General features: G+C 42.3%; 1 protein-coding gene across 1 annotated transcript in view; it reads left to right on the top strand.

The window, feature by feature from the left end:
• The window catches only part of LOC126438108 (peroxidase-like), a 181,745-nt gene that overhangs the window by 114,704 nt on the left and 42,382 nt on the right, over positions 1-24,659 (top strand). The window contains exons 9-12 of the mRNA XM_050090519.1: positions 1,001-1,174; positions 4,316-4,509; positions 12,529-12,715; positions 23,357-23,554. Coding sequence (XP_049946476.1) covers positions 1,001-1,174; positions 4,316-4,509; positions 12,529-12,715; positions 23,357-23,554 — 753 coding nt within the window. The remainder of the gene's footprint in view (positions 1-1,000; positions 1,175-4,315; positions 4,510-12,528; positions 12,716-23,356; positions 23,555-24,659) is intronic.

Raw genomic sequence — 24,659 nt, forward strand, 5'->3', positions numbered from 1 at the left:
TAGAACAAATAAGCCCTCGGTCACAAATATTAAGTCAAAATTGACCAGGTTTCGAATCTACTAAGAGCGCCGTCTTCAGAATTAAAATTAACTTAACGGACTTGTAAGTATTGCATCTCTTTCCAGTCAGTACAAACTTTAATTTTATTAATGTATTATATGCCTAATATGTTTTAGAACAGTTGATTTAATTCTGAAGACGAGGCTCATAGGAGCGTCGGAACCTGGTCAATTTTGACTTAATATTTGTGACCGAGGGCTAATTTGTTCTAATATAATTCTGACACGGTCACTGAACTTTAGCAGCTATATTCACAGTTTGACCTCTAGGGGTCTTCGACGTCCATGACGTCTGGCGGGGATTCCAATTCCGCGGCGCGCGGTACCAGAATCAGGACCGTACCGGAACTTCTGTGAACAGCTCTGGATTTCTTTGGCGGGGGAGATGCGGGATGTTTTCACTGATGGCTTAGACCTTTGACGTCGGGCTATCGGAATGCCGTCGGATGAAATCGTCCTGTTGCACGATAACGCCAGCCCCCACACTGTCAATCGGACGAAGGCTACACTTCATCGGTTTGGTCTGGAAACTCTGCAACATCCTCCGTACGTACAGCCCGGATTTTTCACCGTGAGGTTTCCACACCTGAAGAGTGACGTGTGGACGTCGGTTTCAGTCGGACGAGGAAGTGCAGGAGTGGGTGCGGCTGTGGACCCGTCAGCGGCCGACCCCGTTCTGCAAAGCAGGAATTGATCGTCTGGTTTCCGAGTGGGATAAATGTCTCAAAGCGTGTGGTGATTACTTTTGAATGGAACCATTCTATAGTCCCAATTTAGCGGATCTTCTGTTTTCATTTGACTGCCGCTCATACTTTTTGTAACAGTTAATCTGTATCTTTATTCATCCATGATCTAACCATGTTAATTTTAGACAGACTAGCACATAAGTGCCTGTGCTGGCAACTCTGTAAGCTGACAGCGCTGCCGACGTGTGCCGCAGGTGTGAACGCGCCGCGGTCGCGCGCTTCCAGCGGGGAGCCGCTGCCGAGTGCGCGGGTCGTGAGCAGCCAGTTCACGCCGGAGGCGAACCGGCCCTACGACAACTACACGCTGCTCGTCATGCAGTGGGGGCAGTTCCTCGACCACGACCTCACACATACGCCTATCAACTTCGGTGAGTGTTTACTCGCAAGTAGTTATTTGTTTAAAACGTGTATCACATCAGTGCTAGCGTCTATTGGCTCAAGTCGTACAGACATAGCGGGGAGTGGATGAAAATATGGAAACACAAGAAACACATTACTATGCCTAATACAGTGCCCGAAACCTCTTGGCATTCGAAACAGCTTCCAGGCGTCTTGTCATGGATAAACAGAAGTCTTGTATGATATGAAGATGGTATTTGTTCTTTCGGACATGTCCGAAAGAAAATATACCCTCTTCATACAGTTAAGGCTAACCGACCATTGACCTTCTTCTCCTGTGCTGGATGCGCACGCATTGCCCTAACTCTTACGGGACTCGGTAAGATTTTCTGCCGCGATTAATGAGTGTAATGAGCAGAGACACTACGAATGTAGTGTGTGGACATCAAGTTGGGAATGTGGGTCTCACGGGGAGCATGCAAGGGATAAATCCCTGCACTCGCACTATCCTCTGTGCCCTCGGTGGCTCAAATGCATAGAGCGTCTGCCATGTAGGCAGGAGTTCCCGGGTTCGAGTCCCTGTCGGGGCACACATTTTCAACTGTCCCCGTTGATGTATATCAACGCCTGTCGACAGTTTAGGGTCTTGATTTATTTATCATTTCAGTCCTGTATCATTTTCAACAGAGTCTTATACCATCCTTCCTACAAAAGAGTGGAATCTTCGAGAAACGATGATGGTAGTGGATGGTGAATACTCGCCCATCTCTCCAAATTAGACAATAAAGGTTCAATAACACTGAGATCTAGTGACCACGGGAAACGCAGCAAATGTGCTCACAAAACCAGTCCTGAACGATCCAAAGTGTGTGAACGTGGGTCCTCTCATCTTGGAACACAGCATCACCAATGGGGAACAAACATTGTGCCATGTGATGGGCCTGATCAGCCAAATTCTTCACACGATCCTTGGCAGTAATGAAGCTTTGCACAGTGACCATAGCGCCCTTGGAATACCACGATATGGCTGCCAAATCCTCACTCACTCTCCACCATGATTCGCTCTTGGAACGAAAACTCGTCAGAAATTGGAAACAATCTGAAACAAGACCCATCAGACCATATTACTTTCTTCTATTGCTCTCTAGCCCAAGTATTATGGCTTCGGCATTATGTTTTCCTATTACGGACATTTTAAACGCTGCTAACTGGTTTTGGAATTTCAGTTCGCCCTACAATTTCCTGCTTATCGTATTGCTTCGGTGGTGACAGAGTTCACGAGTGTGACACTCACTTCTGCAGTGACTTTTGCAGACATCGTTTTCTTATTTTTCGTCAAAATCCTCTTCATTGACCGTATGTCACGACTACTCAACATACACTTTTGTCCATATTATAAATTAGAGAATGGTTTTCCGCTTTCCCTATATGCCGTATAAATATTTGATACAGTGTCTCCTGGAACACCAAATATTTCCGCTACTTTGGTTATGGAAGCACCAACAATTTGCCATGTTTCGAATACATACGAGTACGACGTGATTCAATGACAACTACACGGAACGCTGTTCTGACCACCACGAACACTTGCAACGTATTGAGAACATCTCATAGATGCTGTTTGTGGCCAAATACAATAGCGCAACTTCCAGGCTTGGCTAGCATCTACATTCTTGTTCAAGCATACGCTTCGAGCTGTGTTTCACATTTTTATCTAACCGCTGTATTTTGTGAACCCGAACTCCACCGACAATAATTTCAAACGTAATGAAATGGTACGCTTACAGCCGTCCTTACGATGTTATTTATTATATTGATACTAGTTTCGGTGTTTCAGTGCACCATCTTCAGGCCTTAACTGGCGCTGAGGGGTTTAACTCCACTAGTATACACGATTAATCAGTGAGCAACATCTATGAATTGGTTTTCGCAGACCCTCTGTAACAACGATGTTGTGTATCCAACTATCAGCAGGGCATTGAGTTGATGGTTGGAGACACAACATCGTTGCTACAGGCAGTCTGCGAAAACCAGTTATAGATGTTGGCCACTGATGAATCGTGTGTAGACTAGAGTTAACCCGTCAGCGTCAGTTAAGGCCTGAAGATGGTGTACTGAAACACCGAAACTGGTAGCCATATAATAAATAACATCGTAAGGACGGCTGTATATGTTCCATTTTATTGCATAAGTCAATGGCCAAAGTTCCTCAACCTCCAATCGGAAGGATGGGCATAAAAATAATTTCAGAGATTGTTCAGGAATATTTTCTGAGTATTTTCATATAGGAAGGGACCCGTGATCTCCAGTGGTTCATTAAATAGCAATACTGTGATTATGAATTACTGATTTTGTTGCTCCATTTAAATTTATTTCTGTGGAAATACTTTCGCAACCGTGAAAAAGTGTGTAGTGTGCAGTCAACAAAACATGGTTGTTCATGTTAGATTCTCAGAATCGTTTGGCTTGTGTTCAGAGCTTGTATGACGTGCGGAGTACTGATAGCACAATTGTCGCCAGTCGCGCTTAACGCATTATCTTCCACTCTAAAACAGAATGATCCTGTTCGTTGTTGACGCCTATGTATAGGTACAGAGGATACTGTTGCCGTCACTGCGGGAACAGCACACCATGGCGTCGTCGGGTCGCTCTTCCATTGCATTAAGTGAATCCATACACCAGGTGTATATTGGCCACCTCTTCGTCAGTATAATCATTCGTACTGTTGTGTATCACTATGAACGTACAACTAATACTGTAAAAATAAACCCGAGACTGGAAAAATAGACCCGAGACAGAACCGAGCAGTACTGTATCCAAAGTTGAGGGCGAAGAGTTTAATAGAAACCGCTGTTGTAGACAGGAAGCAGCGCGATTGAATGGAACAAGTTTGTTCCCAAATAAGACATACAGATCATACAATCGAGATTTGCCCTTTTGTGAAAATATTTCCTGTGTAATACAGACCAAAAGCAAACGGAGGCAGTGAGTCCAGCGAAATGTAACTACCCTGCAACGAACTACCGGAGATCAAGGATACCCCATACCAAAATACTTAGTTGGTGGAGATCGGATTCGGCCCGTACAGGCGATACACTGGTTAGTTCCTTGTAATCAGTAAATGAAACATTCAGTGCGCAAAGACTCTATGCTGCTCAACACTTTTTCAGGTCAGAGTGGGACTGGAATAACTTGCTGTGAGAACGGGGACATCATAGCCTCGTCGAAGCGACATCCGGACTGTTTTCCAATACTGATACCCAACAACGATCGTACGTTCTCTCGTTTCGGAGAGAGATGTATGGAGTTCGTGCGATCGCTACCAGCGCCCAGGCCTGAGTGCAACTTCGGTCCTCGAGAACAGGTCAGCCACCGAAACATAAGGAAATTTCATAGCTACGCTTTTCGCTGACGGTGTACGTGATATTTGCATGTGCTTACCGCAGTATGTGTTGAGTGTGTCCCGCGATCGAACGACAGTTTAGTGGAAAATACAGAAAGAGCCTTAACATAGTACCTCACCTTACCGTAAAGTCGTCTTACTTTGTCTGTTGGGACGGTGTGAGAAACTGAATTATAAAAATTGTTAATTCATCCATTACACTGATATTTGAGCTCCGTGGCTGTGGATTAAATTAACTGAAGATGTACAGCCACTTTTAATGTGCAAATTGTGTTACATAGGTTTGCAACAGACGCACTCTACATCTCCCACAACCTTCAGCACATACTGCACTCGACTACCACTAAGTGTACACCTACATTATCGGAAAGGCATCGATTGCAAAGAAAGTAAACTGAAATGATGTGGAAAAGTGTAAATGTAAGCCGGCCGGCGTGGCCGAGCGGTTCTAGTCACTACAGTCTGGAGCCGCGCGACCGCTACGGTCGCAGGTTCGAATCCTGCCTCGGGCATGGATGTGTGTGATGTCCTTAGGTTAGTTAGGTTTAAGTAGTTCTAAGTTCTAGGGGACTGATGACCTCAGAAGTTAATCCCCATAGTGCTCAGAGCCATTTTTGTAAATGTAATCGCTGATATGATGGGTGGATACCCTGCCCCGATAACGAGTGACCGCAGACATATGTAATTACAAAGATTAATTTTGAATAGTTAGTCGAATTTGTCGTTAATGAAAGAAACTGAAATTTAATTATCTAAAGAAATAAGACGGTCGCCACTCCTAAGGCGGACAGTTAATCCCTGAAACCAATCGGACTTTTGGATGTAAGCTAACGGAACAATTAGTAAAACGCGTAAGCGCGACGACGGACATTACTCAGGCGGGAGTTCATTTGTAATTACAAAATTAGTTAGTCCAATCTAAGTATATATTCAAAACTTCAAAATTTTTAAAAAGCCTTATAGAAACAATCAAAATTGAATAAACTGTTGCATTAGGCGACGCGGTAATCGTTACATAGTGTACCCTCACAGTAATCGATACTGTTGCTAATTTTGATTAAACAGTCATTTCAGATATGTAATAATTTAATTATTAAGAATGAATGACTTCAAAGCAACAACAAAATACTAAGGTAAGGCTGAATTACAATATCCAAGACATCAATACATAGATTTATCAAAGCATATAAAAGTAAATAGTAGAGTTGCATAAAAGTTAAAATTCTTTGTTTTACCAGATTAAGTAATTTAAACAGTTATCAAATATTACTTTCAAAGAGTTAATTGAGAATTTTGTATTGGTAGTGCAAAAAAATTCGTAATGACTGTGATTAATCAGCAAGAAATGAATTTTCCATTTAAGAGCAAACTTAGCTATTCTGTCAGACAATATTATCTTCGTTTATTGTATACTTTCATTTATGATATGATTCTCGGTATTTAGGACATTAGGCTACAGACTCTGTTTACGGTAACAATGACTTAATGACCTTTATGGAACTACGTTTAAGGTTCACACACGTAATGTACTGTCCAAAAATAACTCTAAGACACTGACACGTGTTTTACGGAACGGGATGTCCGAAATCGTTCAGTCTTACTTTCTGAGAAGCCGTTGGCGCGATGTATTGGCTCGGTAACAATAATAATAATGATAATAATAATAGTAATGATAGTGACAGCAATAACAATCATGACTCATCTGCCAGTTGCAGATATTTCTTGTGCGCGGTTTGGCCAAACCGTAATCTTCCTCTAAAATTCTCTGGAAACATTATCATAATTATCATTGCAATGAGGCCCACAGGAATTGCATTGCCTCTCACAGCAGTAAATAATTGCTGCATACATAGCCATCATGCCGTAGCCACACGCACAATTGCGTCCTCTTACATTCGCAGCTAAATGGCGTCCATTTTCTATCGCTGTTCCCTTGAGACTCGCTACTCAGCGTCCATATTCCAAAGAGTCTACTTTACCATTCAGACAACATCACTGAGCCTATATAAAACAACATCTCTTGCACTGGCCGTGTGCCTACAAAAGGCAAAAAAATAATTTTTATCATTTTATTTCCACAAATTGGTGTTGATCATATACATCAAAGAAACAACGAAAACATTCACATTCGTTGAAAAGAATAGCAATGAATAATAAATAAGCAATTCATAGTGTAATTTACTTTGTTGTATTATTGCAGAACATATCATGATTTGTCGCAAAACGAGTTTATCTCCAAGTTTACGCAATATAAATCTGAGTATTACTATCTTTATACTCAACCAGTGAAGCACATAACCAGCAATTGCCCTTTGTCTTCGGTAATTTATTTTTATCGTAACTTGAACATGCCTATTTTTAAAAGCTCTAATTATTTCCCGTATAATAACGATACTAGTACTAATTACAATGAAAGGTGAAAAAAATTGACCAAATCGTAGGAACATTGTTAGTTCAATTTATATCCACAGGATGTAACGAATATATCAGAAAGGAAACTAATGGAATGTGCTAGGCTCTAAATTATCAAACAGCGCTTCTTAAATCTTGGAGACGAAAGAATCATCGAATAAAAGTATGATTCTGGATTTTCCAATCATTAGCAATAATTTGGTGTCGATGGATGTATATAAATATACAAAATAAGATGAGGGCATTATGTGCACGTACAGAAAAACGCGATTAAGAAAACAAGAGTAACCTACAGTGCACTCCAGAATGCAATATTTCACAGGGCGTGATGAACCGAAAGAGCTAGAAGACTAGGAGAAAGGGCAAATTCATTAAACGCAGTTGTCATCTGTAACAAAGAGAAAACATATAGTGAACGGACACTACACCGTGGAAGCAGAGGAACAGCAAGGAAGACGGAAAAGGAAGAAATGGCAGAAGGCATTTACTATCATTTAAATTTGTCAGTATGAGATTTCCATATTATTTTTTCTGGTGGGCTGGTTCTTATTCTTCAACTAGCAACGCTTTATTTTTAGTTCTTGCTGGAAATAACATCTCCAAAGCATTCATATGTTTCAGCCGTGTCTAGCATTTCTAGTGTAATAGTTAACGAACACTTCCATTACACTAGAAATGCTAGACACGGCTGAAACATATGAATGCTCTGGAGATGTTATTTCCAGCAAGAACTAAAAATAAAGCGTTGCTGGTTAAAGAATAAGAACCAGCCCACCAGAAAAAATAATATGGAAATCTCATACTGACAAATTTAAATGATAGTAAATGCACATTTTTTAAAAAAAAAGATGGCCATCACACGTCACTTAATTAGCATGTTTGTGTACCCGATTGCAAAAATAAAATCCTGTAAAATATGAAAACATCCAGAAAAGTAGTTAAATGCACAGAAGAGGTTTTTTCTTCCATTTATAAATGGAATATTGTGATATAGAACAAATATCAATGGTGACTTGTGCTCTGCAAGCTTTTCTTCGAAAGTGAGAGCGAGTTAATAGGCGTGAATATTCCCCAGTGACCTCTAAACCGCAATCATCATGCAGATGTATGCACCACAGACGGGTCGTCAGTGTCAGAACAATGGAGTAAAAATGAGACAAAGATAATTGCTACGCCGTACATGCAATGTATTCCGCCAAAGAAATTCAAATTAGATTATAACAAAGGCGTGCCACTTGATACATACTGTTCTTCCGGCGTAGACTATCTATTCTGGCTGTACGCTTTAACTAATTTCGGGTCCTGTGCTGTGCGATGTGCAGCACACACTCTCGAGTTTCCCGAGGAGACTAAATATCTGCAGCATTATGTGCAAATTAAGCAGTAAATATACATAATACTGCACGTAGCTGCCCCGTACTGCGGTTCATAGCTATCGAGACCACGCGAAGTATAAATGCAGGTAGTCTCCGTTAATGTGCGCCCAACCCCCCACTCCCAGTTACCCAAAAAGTGATACATATGTCAACAAAAGTTTATCATCACCTATTTATTTTGAATTTCGTGGGACAGAAAACAAAAATTGGCTCCGAGGCATGCTATACATTCATTCGCAATGTAGGCGTATCACCAAATAAAAAAAAAATATTTGTAATGACAGAATCGTCTGTTTTTTTCGTAGCACTGCTGAGTATCGTCAGCACGTGGTGGAACATCCCCTTGCTCGAATGCAGACTTGAACCCGCCCCGGCATAACATAGATGAGATCATCATTTCACTCTTCAATGGTGCTTCTGCGTAAGCCGCGCAGAGTACGGGGGTCGTTTTCGATGTCCAAAAACAGTTCGTTTCAGTCGGTTCCACAAACGTTCCATTGGGTTCATATCCGGGGAATTGACATGGCACACGATTCTAGTGGTCCTTGGACGTTAAAGGAACGTGTTAACGAAAACAGCACGACGAGCACACGAGCTGGTGCCAAAATACGAATTGCCTCCCCGAGGTGTAACCATCATTGCTGACATTTATTGTCTACATCTGAGACAACCTGCGGACAAAATCCTAAAACAACGATGAGGGAGACTGCGTTGAGTGATGCTACTCAACGATAACGCCTGGCCGCATTCTGCTAGACTGACAAAAACAACTATACAGGAGTTGGGATGGGAAATCATTCCGCATCCACCTTGTTCATCTGATCTTGCTCTCTCATATATTCGTCTTTCCAGCTTTCTGTCGAACAACCATCTAGGAACTTCCTTTCCAGACGTAAATGCACTCCGAAGATGGCTCGACTAGTTCTTCGCCTCAACACCACGTAATTTCTACAGTTGCCCCAGCGTTGACATACTGTTGTAAATAGAGATGGAAAATATACTATTGATCATTAAAGTCTCTGTCATGTGTATCTGTTGTGTTTATTTAACTTACGGAAGAAAGCTACGAACTTACGCACCAATCCAATTTTTAAAATCCTGTAAGAATAGCAGGAATGGTTCTTTTCATCCTGGTTGACACACAACCTGCTATACCATTCGGCAGCGTGTACTGCATACGCATCAGGGACTGGTATGCTGAAATAAACGTAATTAATTTGGAAACACCTAGAAGAAAAATTGGGTCACAGCCTCAAGGTCTATATAACGCCAGTTGACGTCACGTTGAATTGTCTTACGCAGTCAAACGGTAAAGTTTAGTTAGTGGAATGCGTCTTCGATCGAAGATATGGAATATCTTCGATGTAAGACAAGTCGATGGTAAGATGGAGACAACATGTAAGTATTGTAAAACTAAATATCATAACGCCCTGGTGCCACACTTAAAAGAACATCTTATCAGACGTGATCTTTGCTGTCAGCCTGTTAAATGGGTAGCTTCAGATGATACATCGCAAGCAAAAAGGGCAAAAAAAAAGTCAACAAATAATAGGCTGCAGGATATTGAAGTGTAAAGGACGGCGTCTTCATTTACGTTATCATCAATGCCTTCTGATTCTTCTCTCAGTGAACAACTAACGACCGATTTGTCACACCCTTCCTCATCGGGGCATAAGGATACCTATCAAAGAACTGATAGTGATAATGACGAAGCTGTTGCCAGGGCTGTGTATGCTTCAGCTGTTCCAGTATCTATGCTGAATTCGAAATATTGGCAGGAAGCATTTCAGAAAAGACGACCTGGCTATGACTCTCCCAGTTACCACCTGCTTAGCACATCTTTGCTTTCTGCCGTATACCATGTGAAGGCATTTATGACAAAGACGTAGGATTGTGTAACTGCTCTTGGATTGTTTTTGGATGGGTAGTCTGATGTTATTAGGGAATAATGCCCTGAACTTGATCGTGACGGCACCTCGTCCAGTATTTATAAAAGTATTCGACTTGGCGAGGAAAGAGAAACTGCACAGTATATTGCATCTGAACTAATTGAAGTTACTACTGAAATAGGTGCAGAGAGGTTCGTAGCAGTGGTCACAGACAACGCGAGAAGTACGCTTGTCCCGTCGAAAATTGTAGAGGAGCAATGTGCACACATATACTGAATAGACTGTGCATCACTTATATTTAATCTACTAATAAAGGACACAATTTCACTGAGAACGCTGTAAGAGTGCATTCATCTAGCGAAGACGACGGTATTATTCTTCAATGAGCGCCAGGTCTCCCACGCTTTATTGAGAACAAAGACGAAAAAGATATACGGCATACCTCTGCGATACTAAAGCTCCCATCACCAGTCTGTCGAGCAGGTACTGTGACTTTTTCGGACATTTTACTTAAGAATAAAGAGGCTGTGTTAGTTACTATTGTACTCCCAACGTGCAGAGCGAGGGAACACTTAAAGCCTCTGTATTAACAGACGAAATGCAGTAGCAGTTTGATGTAGCATAGTCTCTTGTGATCAATGTCAGAAACCATACGCAAAGTTGAAGCCGATAACGCTGTACTACCTTGGTAGTATTTCAAGGGCAGTAGACGCTATAGTCGTAGCATGTAATACCCTTTCTCCAGTAGAGATATTTTCCATTAAAGATGCAGTGACACTGAGGTACAAGTATGCATGTAAATCTATTCATGCTCCGGCAAATATGTTGGATCCACATTTTAAGGGGAAATTCTCGATCAAGAGACTCTAGACTTCATCGTAACGATGAGAGAAGTCGTGAAATGGGTACACACATTGCAAATACGTATTAGCATTAGCTCCTTGGGACAAATGAAAATTTGTGCCTGACCGGGACTCGAATACGGATTGCCCGCTTGTCGTGAACCGTCGCCTTAACCACTTCAGCCATCCGATCACGCCCCAGTGCGGGTCCAAATCACCATGTGTCACAAAGTCACAATTCAAATGCTCGCATACATGTGAAATAAAGTATAGGAAGATTATTGTTATACAGCATCGTCATTTTAGCCCCGCCAGATGTGATTATGTCGTTAATGGCTACAGTGTCTGTTTTGATGAAATAACTGTATTTATTACACTGTGTTTGGACTCAGCCATTCCTTTCTTTTCCTTATGTTACCATAAAGACGCCGTTTCTCGTCGCCAGTATCGATAGAGGATAGGATTGGTCGGTGTTGTACACGAGCCAATTGATGACGAGCAAGTAGAGATGTACGTATGACAACCCACTGATTTTTATGATTTTGGCTGTGAGCATTCAGTACCCATATACCCAATTTTCGAACCTTCCCCATTGCACGCAAATGTCGCACGATGGTGGAATGACCACAGTTCACCACATTTGCCAGTTCTCGAATTCACTGATGTGGACCATTGTGGATTAACGCGTTTAAACGATCTTCATCAAATCCCGAAGGTCTTCCTGAACTTGTAGAGTCACTATTGTCAACACGACCTGCTTAAAACGAGAAAGCCATTTTATTACCGCGCTCTGTCCTATGGCATTATTCCCATATACGGCCGCCTCTGCCGCTGTCAACTCTCTATTGAACTCAAATAGAAGAATATGTCGGAAATGTTCCGATTTCCCCACTCGATTTTCTAGACTCCACAGCTCCACTACCTATATCCAAATGACAAAATGACAATGTATAAACTCGAACAGCGACAGTCGATAAATGAATCAATATCCACAGGAATGCCAACATACAAAACAAAAACGCTACGAATTTTTGTACCAACTTAATAATTTGTTGTATAATTTGTTGGATGCCGATATATCCTTAATGTGGAATACGAAATAAAGGCAAAAAATAGGATGAGGTTTGTTTCCTACTGCTCGCAATAGGCGCAGCAGACAGTAGTGAACGAAGCTTGGAGGATTAAAAGGTCAGTTTTTTGGAGTGGCAATCTGATTGGCTCTAACATCGTTGGATATACATTGCCGTTAAATAAAGATTTTCCATGTGCACACATTGTACTAGTCATGTATTCTCCTTATGGTTCTAGGAGCGTGCAATTTTTTTCCCCATCAACAGAGGCAGAGCCCTCTAATTAGCACTGGTCTTAATATTTGGTTAATGATGTATGAGTTACTGCCAGCAGATGACTCGGACTTCCCTCGCTCTGCAGCGAGCCGCTTTGAGATGAACCTGCCAACAGATGAACCAGATCACCGGCTACCTGGACGGCTCCAACATCTACGGCTCCAGCGACGACGCCCAGAGGGAGCTTCGCGAGTTCCGCGGCGGCAGGCTGCGCATCCAGAACTTCCGCGGCAAGGCCATGCTGCCAGAGAACAGGGACGAGTGCACCGACGACTTCGACCAGCTCGCCTGCTTCAAAGCCGGTACGTAGCCTTTCCGGTGGGGCTTTGTGCACGTGCACATATTCAGCCTGGAGCTAACCGAGCACGGCGTTTTCCTCAAGTCAGCTATTCGATCAAATACCGCCTTGTCACTCCTCTATCACCTTAAAACCACTTCCGTATCATTGAGCACAGAATGCTGACAGTACAACACCGTCTTTCACGCCGTCCATTCCTTCCCAGTAAGCAAACTCTTTCTCCTTTTAAAAAGTCTACACATTTACCCTCTATCGTACATTCTTACATCCAGTCACACCATCCTAACATCCTTCTGTATTCTACACTGTACATACGAGGGACATTCCGAAACTAATGCCTCCATTACTTTGATGGAATCTAAAACAAATACAGAAAGCACGATAATTCAGTTAAATAGAGCAAGTTTTCTTTTGCGTACCGTCATTTTTCAACATCGTCACGATCGATAATCATGCATTTTTGCCAATGATAAACAAGAGCCTGCATGCTACACTCGTCAAAAACCAGAAGAGACTAGCTTATAGCTTTGGCGACAGCATCAAAACCAGAAAAATATTCGTCGAGAGAGATGGAAGTCTGAAGGCGCTAAATGTGAAGGAAATTTTCACTTTGCAGCCGAGTGTGCGCTGGTATGAAACATCCTGGCAGGTTAAAACTGTGTGCCGGACCGAGACTCGGACTCGGGACTTTTGCCTTTCGCGGGCAAGTGCTCTACCAACTGAGCTACCCAAGCACGACTCGCGACCCGTCCTCACAGCTTTAATTCCGCCAGTACCTCGTCTCCTACCTTCCAAACTTCACTAAATCTGCACTACACGGTGGTTATTGTAGGGCAACCAAGCCAAATTTGGCAATAATATCCAAGGTCGCAAAACGCTTGAGAGGCGTGGCGTTATCGTGTAGCATGCGTAAGTTTCTTTACTTCTCTGTCATGATTTGGGATTGGGGTTTTCCGTTTCATCAGTGTCGTCTTATAGTGTTTTGAACTGATGACTGTTTTAGTCTCCAACATGTCCAAAACAACTACACTCTCTCTATCTCAGAAGACTGTGCATATCACTTTGCCTACAGATAGTATTTTCCTGATCTACTTCTTTGTTGAAGAATTCGTACGTCGCCATTCAGTGGACTTGAAACGCGCCCGTGGGTACAACTGTTGGGGGACCCTTAAACTGCTCTCACTTTGATCGTGCATCCTGTCCACGCCACGTACCTGGTACTCCGGCGGCGATCGTATTATTTCTGCTCCACACTGCTGCTGCCTTGCCTAAAATTATGTTTATAAATATGCGAACGGGTTTAGGGAAGCCGTTCAACACTAAACACTAAACACAACAATGTCCTACGTCTGGTATGAACAATTATATTCTGAGACGATAAGAAAATAGTAGGTTGAACTGTTTACACACTAAGTCGTAAGTGTTGTTGCCAATTAACATTCTTCCTAATTGCTGAGAGGTCATAATTATCGCTCCCTTATTATTGTACAGTATTCTTGACCATTTGAATGTCTGTCACTATTGTACTTAACGCCGTCGCTCGTATTTGACAGCCTTACTCTGGCCGAACCTTCGGTGATAGATACACGGGCAATGGTGATGATTAACTGTCCACAATTATCACTTGGACGAGCGTACGCGTAACCGACAGGACGCGGGCGATTGTTGATGATGCGGAAGCCGAATGGTCGAACGAAGTTCTAACGCTCACCAAGTACACACAGATATCTGTTATCAGTCCTTCTCGACTCTTGTAATAATATAACATGGCTGACTGTTGATGATGCGGAAACGCGATGACCGAACGCATATTATCACGCTCGCTAGAAGACACTGGCACTTGACTGCTCTCCTTTTACAGATTCACATTAGTTTCATTCTGGGAGGCCGAATATGACGCGGATGATTGTTGTTGTACGGTACGACACGCGAACTGGCGGATACTCAAATACGTTGTCGGCGGCACTGCTCATACTTAATTACTTTTTTACGCACTTTTCACTGAATACTCTTCCATATCTCTTTACTTCAAAATAATAGTACTTGTAGCCAAACTTGAACTTCCATAGTAGTGCCTTTCCCATGTAGAGCTACCCTCAACACAACATAGCAGCTCCGTGTCCCGTGCATGACCCTGCAATACAGCCGCTCGCAAAGATACTCCGCAACCAAGCCAGCGATATGACAATGTGCTTTCAGATTGTCTTTTGATTCTGGCTCGTAGTTACGACACCACGTTTCACCTAAGTTGATGAGGGAGTTCCGAACATTGACACGTCCTAACTTGTATTGGTTCAACAGATGCCGATGAATTTCTATTCGATGAATTTTCGGGAACTGTGCAAGCTTTTGCAGGACCAATGTTGCCCACACTTTGTAATAACCTAGGTTGGTTAACATCTTAGCCAAGGCATAACTACCGGCAATCAAGTGTGCACTCAATTCCTTTACCATAATGCGCCCGTCATTCTGGATAACTAGATCGAGAACCAGTTCATTATAAACAGGGTTGACTCGTCATGTGCATCCTTTTCACCGCTACTGAAGCGCAGTACTCACAGTCGCATATTACTCTCGTCTACAGCATTGTCTCAGTACATTTTTAGCTATTTGTTGACTACCGAGGAATTCAATGAAACAGCTCTGCTTTGTACTCGCCTCGATGCCAGGCGCAGTTTAAGAGTGCTACCATGCAGGTTTTTACCAGGAAGCTTCAAAAATTAGTACTGCACCAACATAATCTTGGTTGGGCACTCGAAGCCAACACGAAAGTGGGAGGTATTAGTTTCGGAATGGATCTTGTTGAAGTAACATTTCATAATTTGGATCGAGCAGTTAGTAACTATCTTCAGAATGAGCACTTGCCCGCGAAAGGCAAAGGTCCCGAGTTCGAGCCTCGGTCGGGCACACAGTTTTAATCTGCCAGGAAGTTTCAGTAACTATCTTATTATCACGTTGTTCCGATTCCCTGTTCAACATTTCACCCCATCCTGACAATTTTCTTCACCCTATTTTTTAATCTTCAGTGCGACTTATTCAACTATTTCTTTCACACATGTTGTTCCTGCTGACATAAAAATCCACAGCCGATTTCCCGTAGAACTGCAGAGGTGGTGTTGATTTACCAGCGCCGTCCGGCATACGTTGCTGAACCAAAATTTTAAGAGCACTTCCTTAATAGCAAGTTGGTTCACCTTTAGAACGCAATACATCAAATATTCTGCGGGATATGGATTCTACAAGTCCTTGGTAGGGGCCCGGACGTATAAGGTACCGGATGTCTACGCGCTGGTCACGCAGTTCCCGTAAATTACGGGGCGGTGGTGGGTCTCCGTAGAGCTGGCGCCCGATAACATCCCAAATGTGTTACAGCAGGTTCAGAGCAGTCGAAGATGGAGGGCAACGCATCAACGACAGTTCACTGCTGTTCTCATTAAACCACCGTAGCACGATTCTGGCCTTGTGACACCTACAGTTATCCTAATGGAAGATGCCATCACTGTCAGGGAAGAAATCAAGTATAAAGGGATGTAGGTGGTCCTCAGTAACGTTCACGTAGTCCACAGCTGTTATTGTGTCCCATGGAAGCCCAAGTGAACGTCTCCCACAGCAAAATACTGCCCCCAAAGGCCTTCGCCCGTGGTGCGGTACATGTTCCGAGCAGCCATTTACATGGACGTCGGCAGATGGGGACTTAAGAACCGACCTGGTGAAACAAGAAACGTGACTCATATCATCAAACGATGCTTTTCCATTCATTCACGGTACACTCTCGATAGTCTCGTTCCTACTGCAATCGTAACTGACTATGACATTGAGTCAACGTGGGAGCGCGTACGGGTTATGTGCTGTGGAACTTCATGTCCAACAACGTTCGCTGATCGGTGCGTTCCCAAACACTTGTGCCTGTACCAGTATTATACTCTGTCATCATATCTGTCACACTTGGCGCCTACTCGTGGTTTCTCCGTCCTTCAGTAAATTTTGACAGATGCTCACGACTATTACAAGGAAACAGCCGACCATATTCGCAAATTCCAAGGCGTCAGGCAATAACAATCTGCTTTTTCTCAATCACTAATGACAGTGAATTTCCCCATTTGCGGCCGTCGCTAAAATGTTACCCCATTTGTTTCTGCTCCACTGCGACAGCATTCGTATCTAATATGTTCAAAAACGCCGCGCATAAAAACGGGATTTTCCTGTGCTCATATCTCGGCTTCATTTGGAGATAAAAAGTTAGAGTCAGTTGTCTGATAGACCTTGGTCTGGAGACCATTTCTATACCAAACAGGAGGATCGTCTTAGTGTCACTATCCTACTACAGCACAGGGTCTGAATACTACACACTTACTTATTCTAAGATAAATGGAACAAATCCATTGGTTCTTTTTGCATTTGATGTGGTCTACGGTGGTGATGGCACTTACGGAGGCACAATTACTTCATCGGCGGTACCTCGGAAAACCCCACAAAAGGGGGCCGGCCGCTGTGGCCGAGCGGTTCTAGGCGCTTCAGTCTGAAACGGCGCGACCGCTACGGTCGCAGGTTCGAATCCTGCCTCGGGCATGGATGTGTGTGATGTCCTTAGGTTAGTTAGGTTTAAGTAGATCCAAATTATGAAAAGTTACTTCAACAAGATCCATTCCGAAACTAATACCCCCCACTTTCGTGTTGGCTTCGAGTGCCCAACCAAGATTATGTTGGTGCAGTACTAATTTTTGAAGCTTCCTGGTAAAAACCTGCATGGTAGTACTCTAAAACTGCGCCTGGCATCGAGGCGAGTACAAAGTCAGATGTTAAGTCCCATTGTCCTCAGAGCCATTTGAACCACTTGAACAAAATTTGGTTTTTATTATATTTTCGCCGTCACCGGAGGACCAAAACCCAGCCGAGGATACCAAGACGGCTATACACTGCAAATGGGTGAAAGTTTTACGATATATTCCAAAGATCCTGATCTCGAACGAACTTGAAAATGTTATTCATATCTTTATTCATTTAGTACCAAAACCCAACCGTGGATTCCGAGACAGCTGTGGACAGCAAATGGCTGTAGTATTTACAATGTATTCCTAAGAACCCGATGTTGAAAAACTTGAAAATTTTCTTCACATCTTTATCCGTTTCCGAGATTTCAAGATTCAAATTTACCCTACTTGTACACATAAAATACGCACGTAAAATCCGGAGCGAAGTGAAAACGCAGTTTGTAAAGTGACGTAGCACGGAGAAACATGCTCCGTTATCATTTCGGGACCCGATATTCTAGTACTGAAGCACATGCAAAATTTTTGTGCTCGTAAAACCCGTTCTGAGGTGTAAAATTAGTTTTATGTTACTTCAATTTCAAATAATCGAGTATCTAAATTTTACTGACCAATACATTTCTTTTCATATGAGTTACATGCTCTGCTGTAGCAGAGAAAAGAAGGGAACCAGTGGAAAAATGCTCCTATTGGAGCTTGTTAAATGTAAATATATTCCTGTTTATTTAAAAGATTACGTAATCACTGGTACCCCACTTTTCACTCAGTCTTTTAAATAAACATGAACATATTTACATTTTTAGTGCTCCGATAGGAACACTTTTCCGCTGCCTTACACCGTCACGTACCAGCAACGTCACCAGGCGCCATTAAATCATTATGTTTTGTTTCATCAGTGCGGTTTTCATTGCCACAGTACATGCCAATGTTGTCCCGGTGTCCCCTAACGTCCTAGGGGGAAATGTTGCGTAACTCCCAAATACATCTGGAACTGACAACGTGCTTGTCCTGCTCATTATTCACAAACAACTACCATACCAATGTTATCCAAAACTCCTGTCTCGCCAACTGGAAATAACGAGGATCTGTAGATTCTCACATTCCAAATCACTGACTATATCCGTTATGCCGCTTCCTCCTTACAGCATATCTTGTTAGACGCCACAGCCAGCTACACAGAAACCAAGCCTTTCTTGCCTGTCATACAATGCGTCCACAAGATCTACGCTTACATCAAACAGGTCGGTTACACTCTTCGTTCCCGCTAGCCGAGATACACGTCACCCAAAAATACAACCAAATATCAGAAAATTACTGAACGCTAAAACCCCCCAGAAGTGGCACAAAACATGCATCATACGTAACACTACACTCTCAAAAATTCCTCAATTATTTGGGAAGTACTCCCTTTCTGTTGTGACTTCCTTCGACACGGACAGTGCCGACGTCGATAGGATCAGCGAACTCACCACTCGCGGCGCAGCGACTACGGCCGACAGCGGTGCTTTGATTCATAATCAGACACACTGAAGCAAGCAGCAGCACAGCCCGAATCAAATGGTTCAAATGGCTCTAAGCACTATGGGAATTAACATCTGAGGTCATCAGTCCCCTAGACTTAGATGTACTTAAACCTAACTAATCTAAGGACATCACACACATCCATGCCCGAGGTAGGATTCGAACCTGTGACCCTAGCGGTCGCGCGGATCCGGACTAAAGCGCCTAGAACCGCTCGGCCACAACGGCCGGCCCGCCCGAATCCCAAATGTTCTATAAAGATGGTAACTGGAGGGCGGAGTGTCATCTACTTCTTTCAGCCAGATGTTATACACCTGCAACTCATTACTACGATGTCCAGTATAACGGACGTATAACATTATTTTAATTTATTTCAAAACAAGGGGCTTACGAAACGTACTTTGTCGGGCTTTATTAATATTTCATGAGCGTCAGCTATAAATTCGTCGCAACAGAGCGAAATGTGAGCCAGCGTTAAGCAATATTTCTGCGCTCCCTTGAATTATGGGCAAAGACTGCACGTAATAATTTGCTTTTCACTCATATTTGAACTAATTAATTTCTGTCTCTGAAAAAGATATTAATTTCTGCTCAAGCCGTAGTTACTGAGTAGCTTCGGCTTGTGTGGTTCCGTTTAAAATACTTTTACTGAAAGTGATATACGCCACGTAACTTAATAAAACGTCGGACTTCGTAAACTAACTCTGTAGATTCTATTAAACGGAAGATTACAGGAATGACTACGGAAGCTAGCAATAATTTAATACCGTTACGCAAAACCACATTAGCTTCCGCTAGTACAATTAAATGTCCAAATTTAACTTTAGATACTGCAGGATAGGAACTGATGCAAAGAAAATTGGCTGTATCTTTACAATAATTATTATATCGATCATAAGCTGCACCTACATTCAACAGAACAAAGGAGGCAAAGAAAATGTAAAGAAAATTGGCTGTATCTTTACAATAATTATTATATCAATCATAAGCTGCACCTACATTCAACAGAACAAAGGAGGCAATCGTACAGAGCAGCATAAGATCAGACCAGACAAGATAATGCTGTGATAATGGACGACTCATTGTCGTGTAAAAGCATATATACTAAAACATTAAACAAACCAAGATCGTTAGCGCCATACTGTATGCATATACTTAGACAAACATGACACTTTACATGAATTATTAACATTGTATGCAACATTTATTTTCTTCATATATATGTAAAATGACTTGAAAAACGAGAATCATTCTTAAATCATTCTGTGATTCTAAAAGAGGCGCCACACTAGTGCTACAGAACTATTTATAACTGGACTCGTTTATGTATTCTATCGATGACTTGGCTTTTCTTCAGTTATGTCACTGTGCTTTTATCAATTTGTAAATTCAATAAATAATGTAACACCATCAGTACAACACTTTCGGTTCAGCTGGCTACTAGCCAATCTACCACAATAAATATCCCCTTTCCGAAACTCTGAACAAATCTGATCGCATTTAGTCCTGTCTGTTGGACACTTTTACAATCGCACGTGATCCTCGTTTTAACTACCTCCTATTCACTACACTCCACGGGGGTGCAAGTAACGCTGCCTCATCCCTTGTTCCCAGCTGCTGTTGTTATTTATTTATTTATTCATCCAAGGATCATCTCACAATGATATAACATTTTTAAAAAATAATACAATGCCAGTCAGTGGGCGAAAATATAACACACAGCATACGTAGCACGCTTTAGGAAGATAGGACAGGTGGCCTTCGAGGATAGAACAGGTGGTCGGCCGCGGCCTTCATTATGGCCGGTATTACACTATCAAATTTCTTTGTCAAAGATTTGATCAAATATTCGTCAAATATATTTGACAAAGATCTTTGACGTGGCGTTAAAAAGGGGTATTACACTGTCATCATATTTTTCGTCAAAGTTCAAGATGACTGACAACAACAACTTTTTATTAACCACAGCAGTTGCATGTACCACAATTGCATTGTGTGCACATGCGGAAGAGAAGCGGGGGGAAAAGTACCTGGACGAAGCCGTGGGTTTTACGATGCCACGATAAAAACATTCAACAAAACTAGTTACGTGAGCTTATAGTGGAGGACGTCAAGTCGTACATCAATTACTTAAGAATGGATGAGTATACATTTCAGTATGTGCTCAGTGAAGTGAATCCTCATACCACAAAGCACAATACTCACTTAAGAACTGCCATATCTGCAGAAGACAGGCTCACTGTAACAATCCGATTCCTTGCTACAGGAGAGAGTTAGGTTAAGTTAGATTAGGTCAGGTCTCCAATCTTCTTAATCTGTTTTTGTAGTCAGGGTGCTGCACTTTGTAAAGAGCCTCATCAGCTACATACATCTCTATTAATTTTGTAGTTGTCGGTACACACCAAATGTATTATGACAATATTCATAAAAACATTACAGATGACAGAACGCTGCAGCAATGCTAGCGCTCCACGTGGTAACATGTCACATTGCAGTGAACAGAAGACAAGCGACTTCTTTGATCAAATCTACAGCGAGGCCCTAGATTTGATGAAATTTATTTAACGACAGGCGAGATTTGACAAAGTGCCCTATTATACCATCAAATTTCTTTGACAAAGATATTTGACAAAGAAATTTGATAGTGTAATACCGGCTTAAGGAACCATCGCTGCATATGCCTTAGCTGTACAAAAAAAACGCAAATCAGGATGGACAGACAGAGCAGCTCCATCCTTCCAAGTACGACTCAGTGTCCAAACTACTCCATTGCCTCATTCGTTACTTCCCTAATGAATAATGTTTCTTCATTCAGACACAAATTGTTTCATGTAACTTGCAATATAAACCATAGTTTCCTTCTTCAATGTGATACTTCCCACCTGAAAAACTTAGCCAACGGATATGACTCTCGTGCATTATACATCTTGACATGAGACCCTTGTGAAAGCAGTAAATCGAGTATTGAAATGTGACAAGGTGCTAGAGTTATCCCCTTTCATTACTGTCCACTACTCTGCGTCCTCTGAGTAATCTTTAGTTGTGTAATATACATTATTTGTGAAGAATGTCTTAGCTGCCTTTTTAAACAAACGTGCTTTAGTAATTTTGTTCTTGCTTTGGAAATTTATTATACAATTTTATCACCTGATATAAAGTGCTGTTTTCAGTTTTTTTGTTTGTTAAAAACAAACACAGACAGAGACAAAACTGAGCAGACAATTCACAACACGCGACATTAAACATGTGCTCGAAAAAGGGGAGAGAAAACACCTAATGCTCTTCCTAGTCGTAACTGCATTACTTTCAAACATATCGGTTGTTCGTTGTCCACGTCGCTGTAAGCATTTGTCGTGTGATTTCTGGGTGGGTTTCATAACATTTTACTCACAGGGCGTTAGGGGTGTAAGTGAAAATATTGCCGCAAAAGAAGCTGAGTAGGACCGTGGTGTAGTGGTTATGATACTAAACTGGTCATTGGAGGGTCGTGCGTTCAAAAACTCACCTGGCTTGTACCATTTTAATTTCTATATTCGGTTCGAGTACATTCTAGAAGTACCCACAAAAGTCAAGATGTATTGTACTGGAATGTTCTGTAGCTGTATATACCGGGTGTTACAAAAAGGTACGGCCAAACTTTCAGGAAACATTCCTCACACACAAATAAAGAAAAGATGTTCTTTGTGTGTGAGGAATGTTTCCTGAAAGTTTGGCCATACCTTTTTGTAACACCCTGTATACTGTATGTGTTCTGGCCGGAGGCAGTTCGCTCCGAGCGCTTGTATGTGCAAGTGCTGAATACACCTTCGTTAAGTGAAGTTAGCGTTCGTCATTCATCTCCTTACACCTTCTTCTACGTGACAATATTGTGATCATTGATACCTTAGTACATATCCACTTCAGTGTGTTAGTTTTCTTTTTCTCTGCATCTAACAGTCTTCCCACAAACACGTCACATAAGTTACTACCTAATGTTTTCTGCTCGGTCGTAACTGCACCGCTAACTGCAGTACGCCTGTCGCTATATCGGTATAGGCTAACCGATTTGCGTCCGCCCGTTTACACTTGACCACCTGACCTGCTGCCCATGGGAAAATAAGCATTAATGACTTGCTCTTGCCATAGGTACCTGGAAGTACTAACCAACCCAAAAAAGTACTACATCTAATAGCTGTAATCATTAGTCTGCAAGTGAAGTTAATACTAATGTAACGCTGTGCAGTACTCTACCCTCAGACACCAATAAAAATATCTGCACTTGTACCCCTGACACTCTGTATACTGACGTGTTGTGTGCGTTACGACGAGTAACGGAGACGGTTTGTTTGGATAGTGAGAGTGCGTTGATGTTGCAGGCGACTCGCGAGTGAACGAGCAGATCGACCTGGCGGTGGTGCACACGCTGTGGATGCGCGAGCACAACCGCGTGGCGCGCGAGCTGGCGGCGCTGAACCCGCGCTGGAGCGACGAGGCGCTCTTCCAGGAGGCGCGCAGGGTCGTCGTGGCCGAGCTGCAGCACATCACCTACAACGAGTTCCTGCCGCTCGTGCTCGGTAAGGCGGCTCACGGCAGGCGTCTGTGCCAACCCCCAAGATACCGGCACAAAGTCACCCCTGAAATCCGGGAAGTAGTACCCTCCCCCTTTCGTTTTGCACTGGCCAACAAAGACACTGCATATTGATGTGGAATATGCTGAGTTTGGATTCCGTAGAAATGTTGGAACAAATGAGGCAATACTGACCCTACAACTTATCTTAGAAAATAGATTAAGGAAAGGCAAGCCTAAGTTTCTAGCATTTGTAGAGCTTTTGACAATGTTGACTGGAATACTCTCTTTCAAATTCTGAAGGGGGCAGGGGTAAAATACAGGGAGCGAAAGGCTATTTACAAATTGTACTATTTGTACACAAACAAGATGGCAGTTATAAGAGTCGAGGGGCATGAAAGGGAAGCAGTGGTTGGGAAGGGAGTGAGACAGGGTTGTAGCCTCTCTCCGATGTTATTCAATCTGTATATTGAGCAAGCAGTAAAGGAAACAAAAGAAAAATTTGAATTAGAAATTAAAATCCATGGAGAAGAAATAAAAACTTTGACCTTCGCCGATGACGTTGTAATTCTGTCAGAGACAGCAAAGGACTTGGAAGAGCGGTTCAACGGAATGGGCAGTGTCTTGAAAGGAGGATATAAGATGAACATCAACAAAAGCAAAACGAGGATAATGAAAGTCGAATTAAGTCGGGTGATGCTGAGGGAATTAGATTAGGAAATGAGATGCTTAAAGTAGTAAATGAGTTTTGTTATTTGGGGAGCAAAATAACTGATGATGGACAAAGTAGAGAGAATATAAAATGTAAAAATGTAGACTGGCAACAGCAATGAAAGCGCTTCTGAAGAAGAGAAATTTGTTAACATCGAGTATAGGTTTAAGTGTCAGGAAGTCGTTTCTGAAAGTGTTTGTATGGAATGTAGCCATGTATGGAAGTGAAACGTGGACGATAAATATTATAGACAAGAAGAGAATAGAAGATTTCGAATTGTAGTGCTACAGAAGAATGCTGAAGATCAGATGGGTAGATCACATAACTAATGAGGAGGTATTGAGTAGAATTGGGGTGAAGAGAAATTTATGGCACAACTTGACTGGAAGAAGGGATCCGT

This window comes from Schistocerca serialis, chromosome 1, assembly GCF_023864345.2.
Source record: "Schistocerca serialis cubense isolate TAMUIC-IGC-003099 chromosome 1, iqSchSeri2.2, whole genome shotgun sequence".
Taxonomy (NCBI): domain Eukaryota; kingdom Metazoa; phylum Arthropoda; class Insecta; order Orthoptera; family Acrididae; genus Schistocerca; species Schistocerca serialis.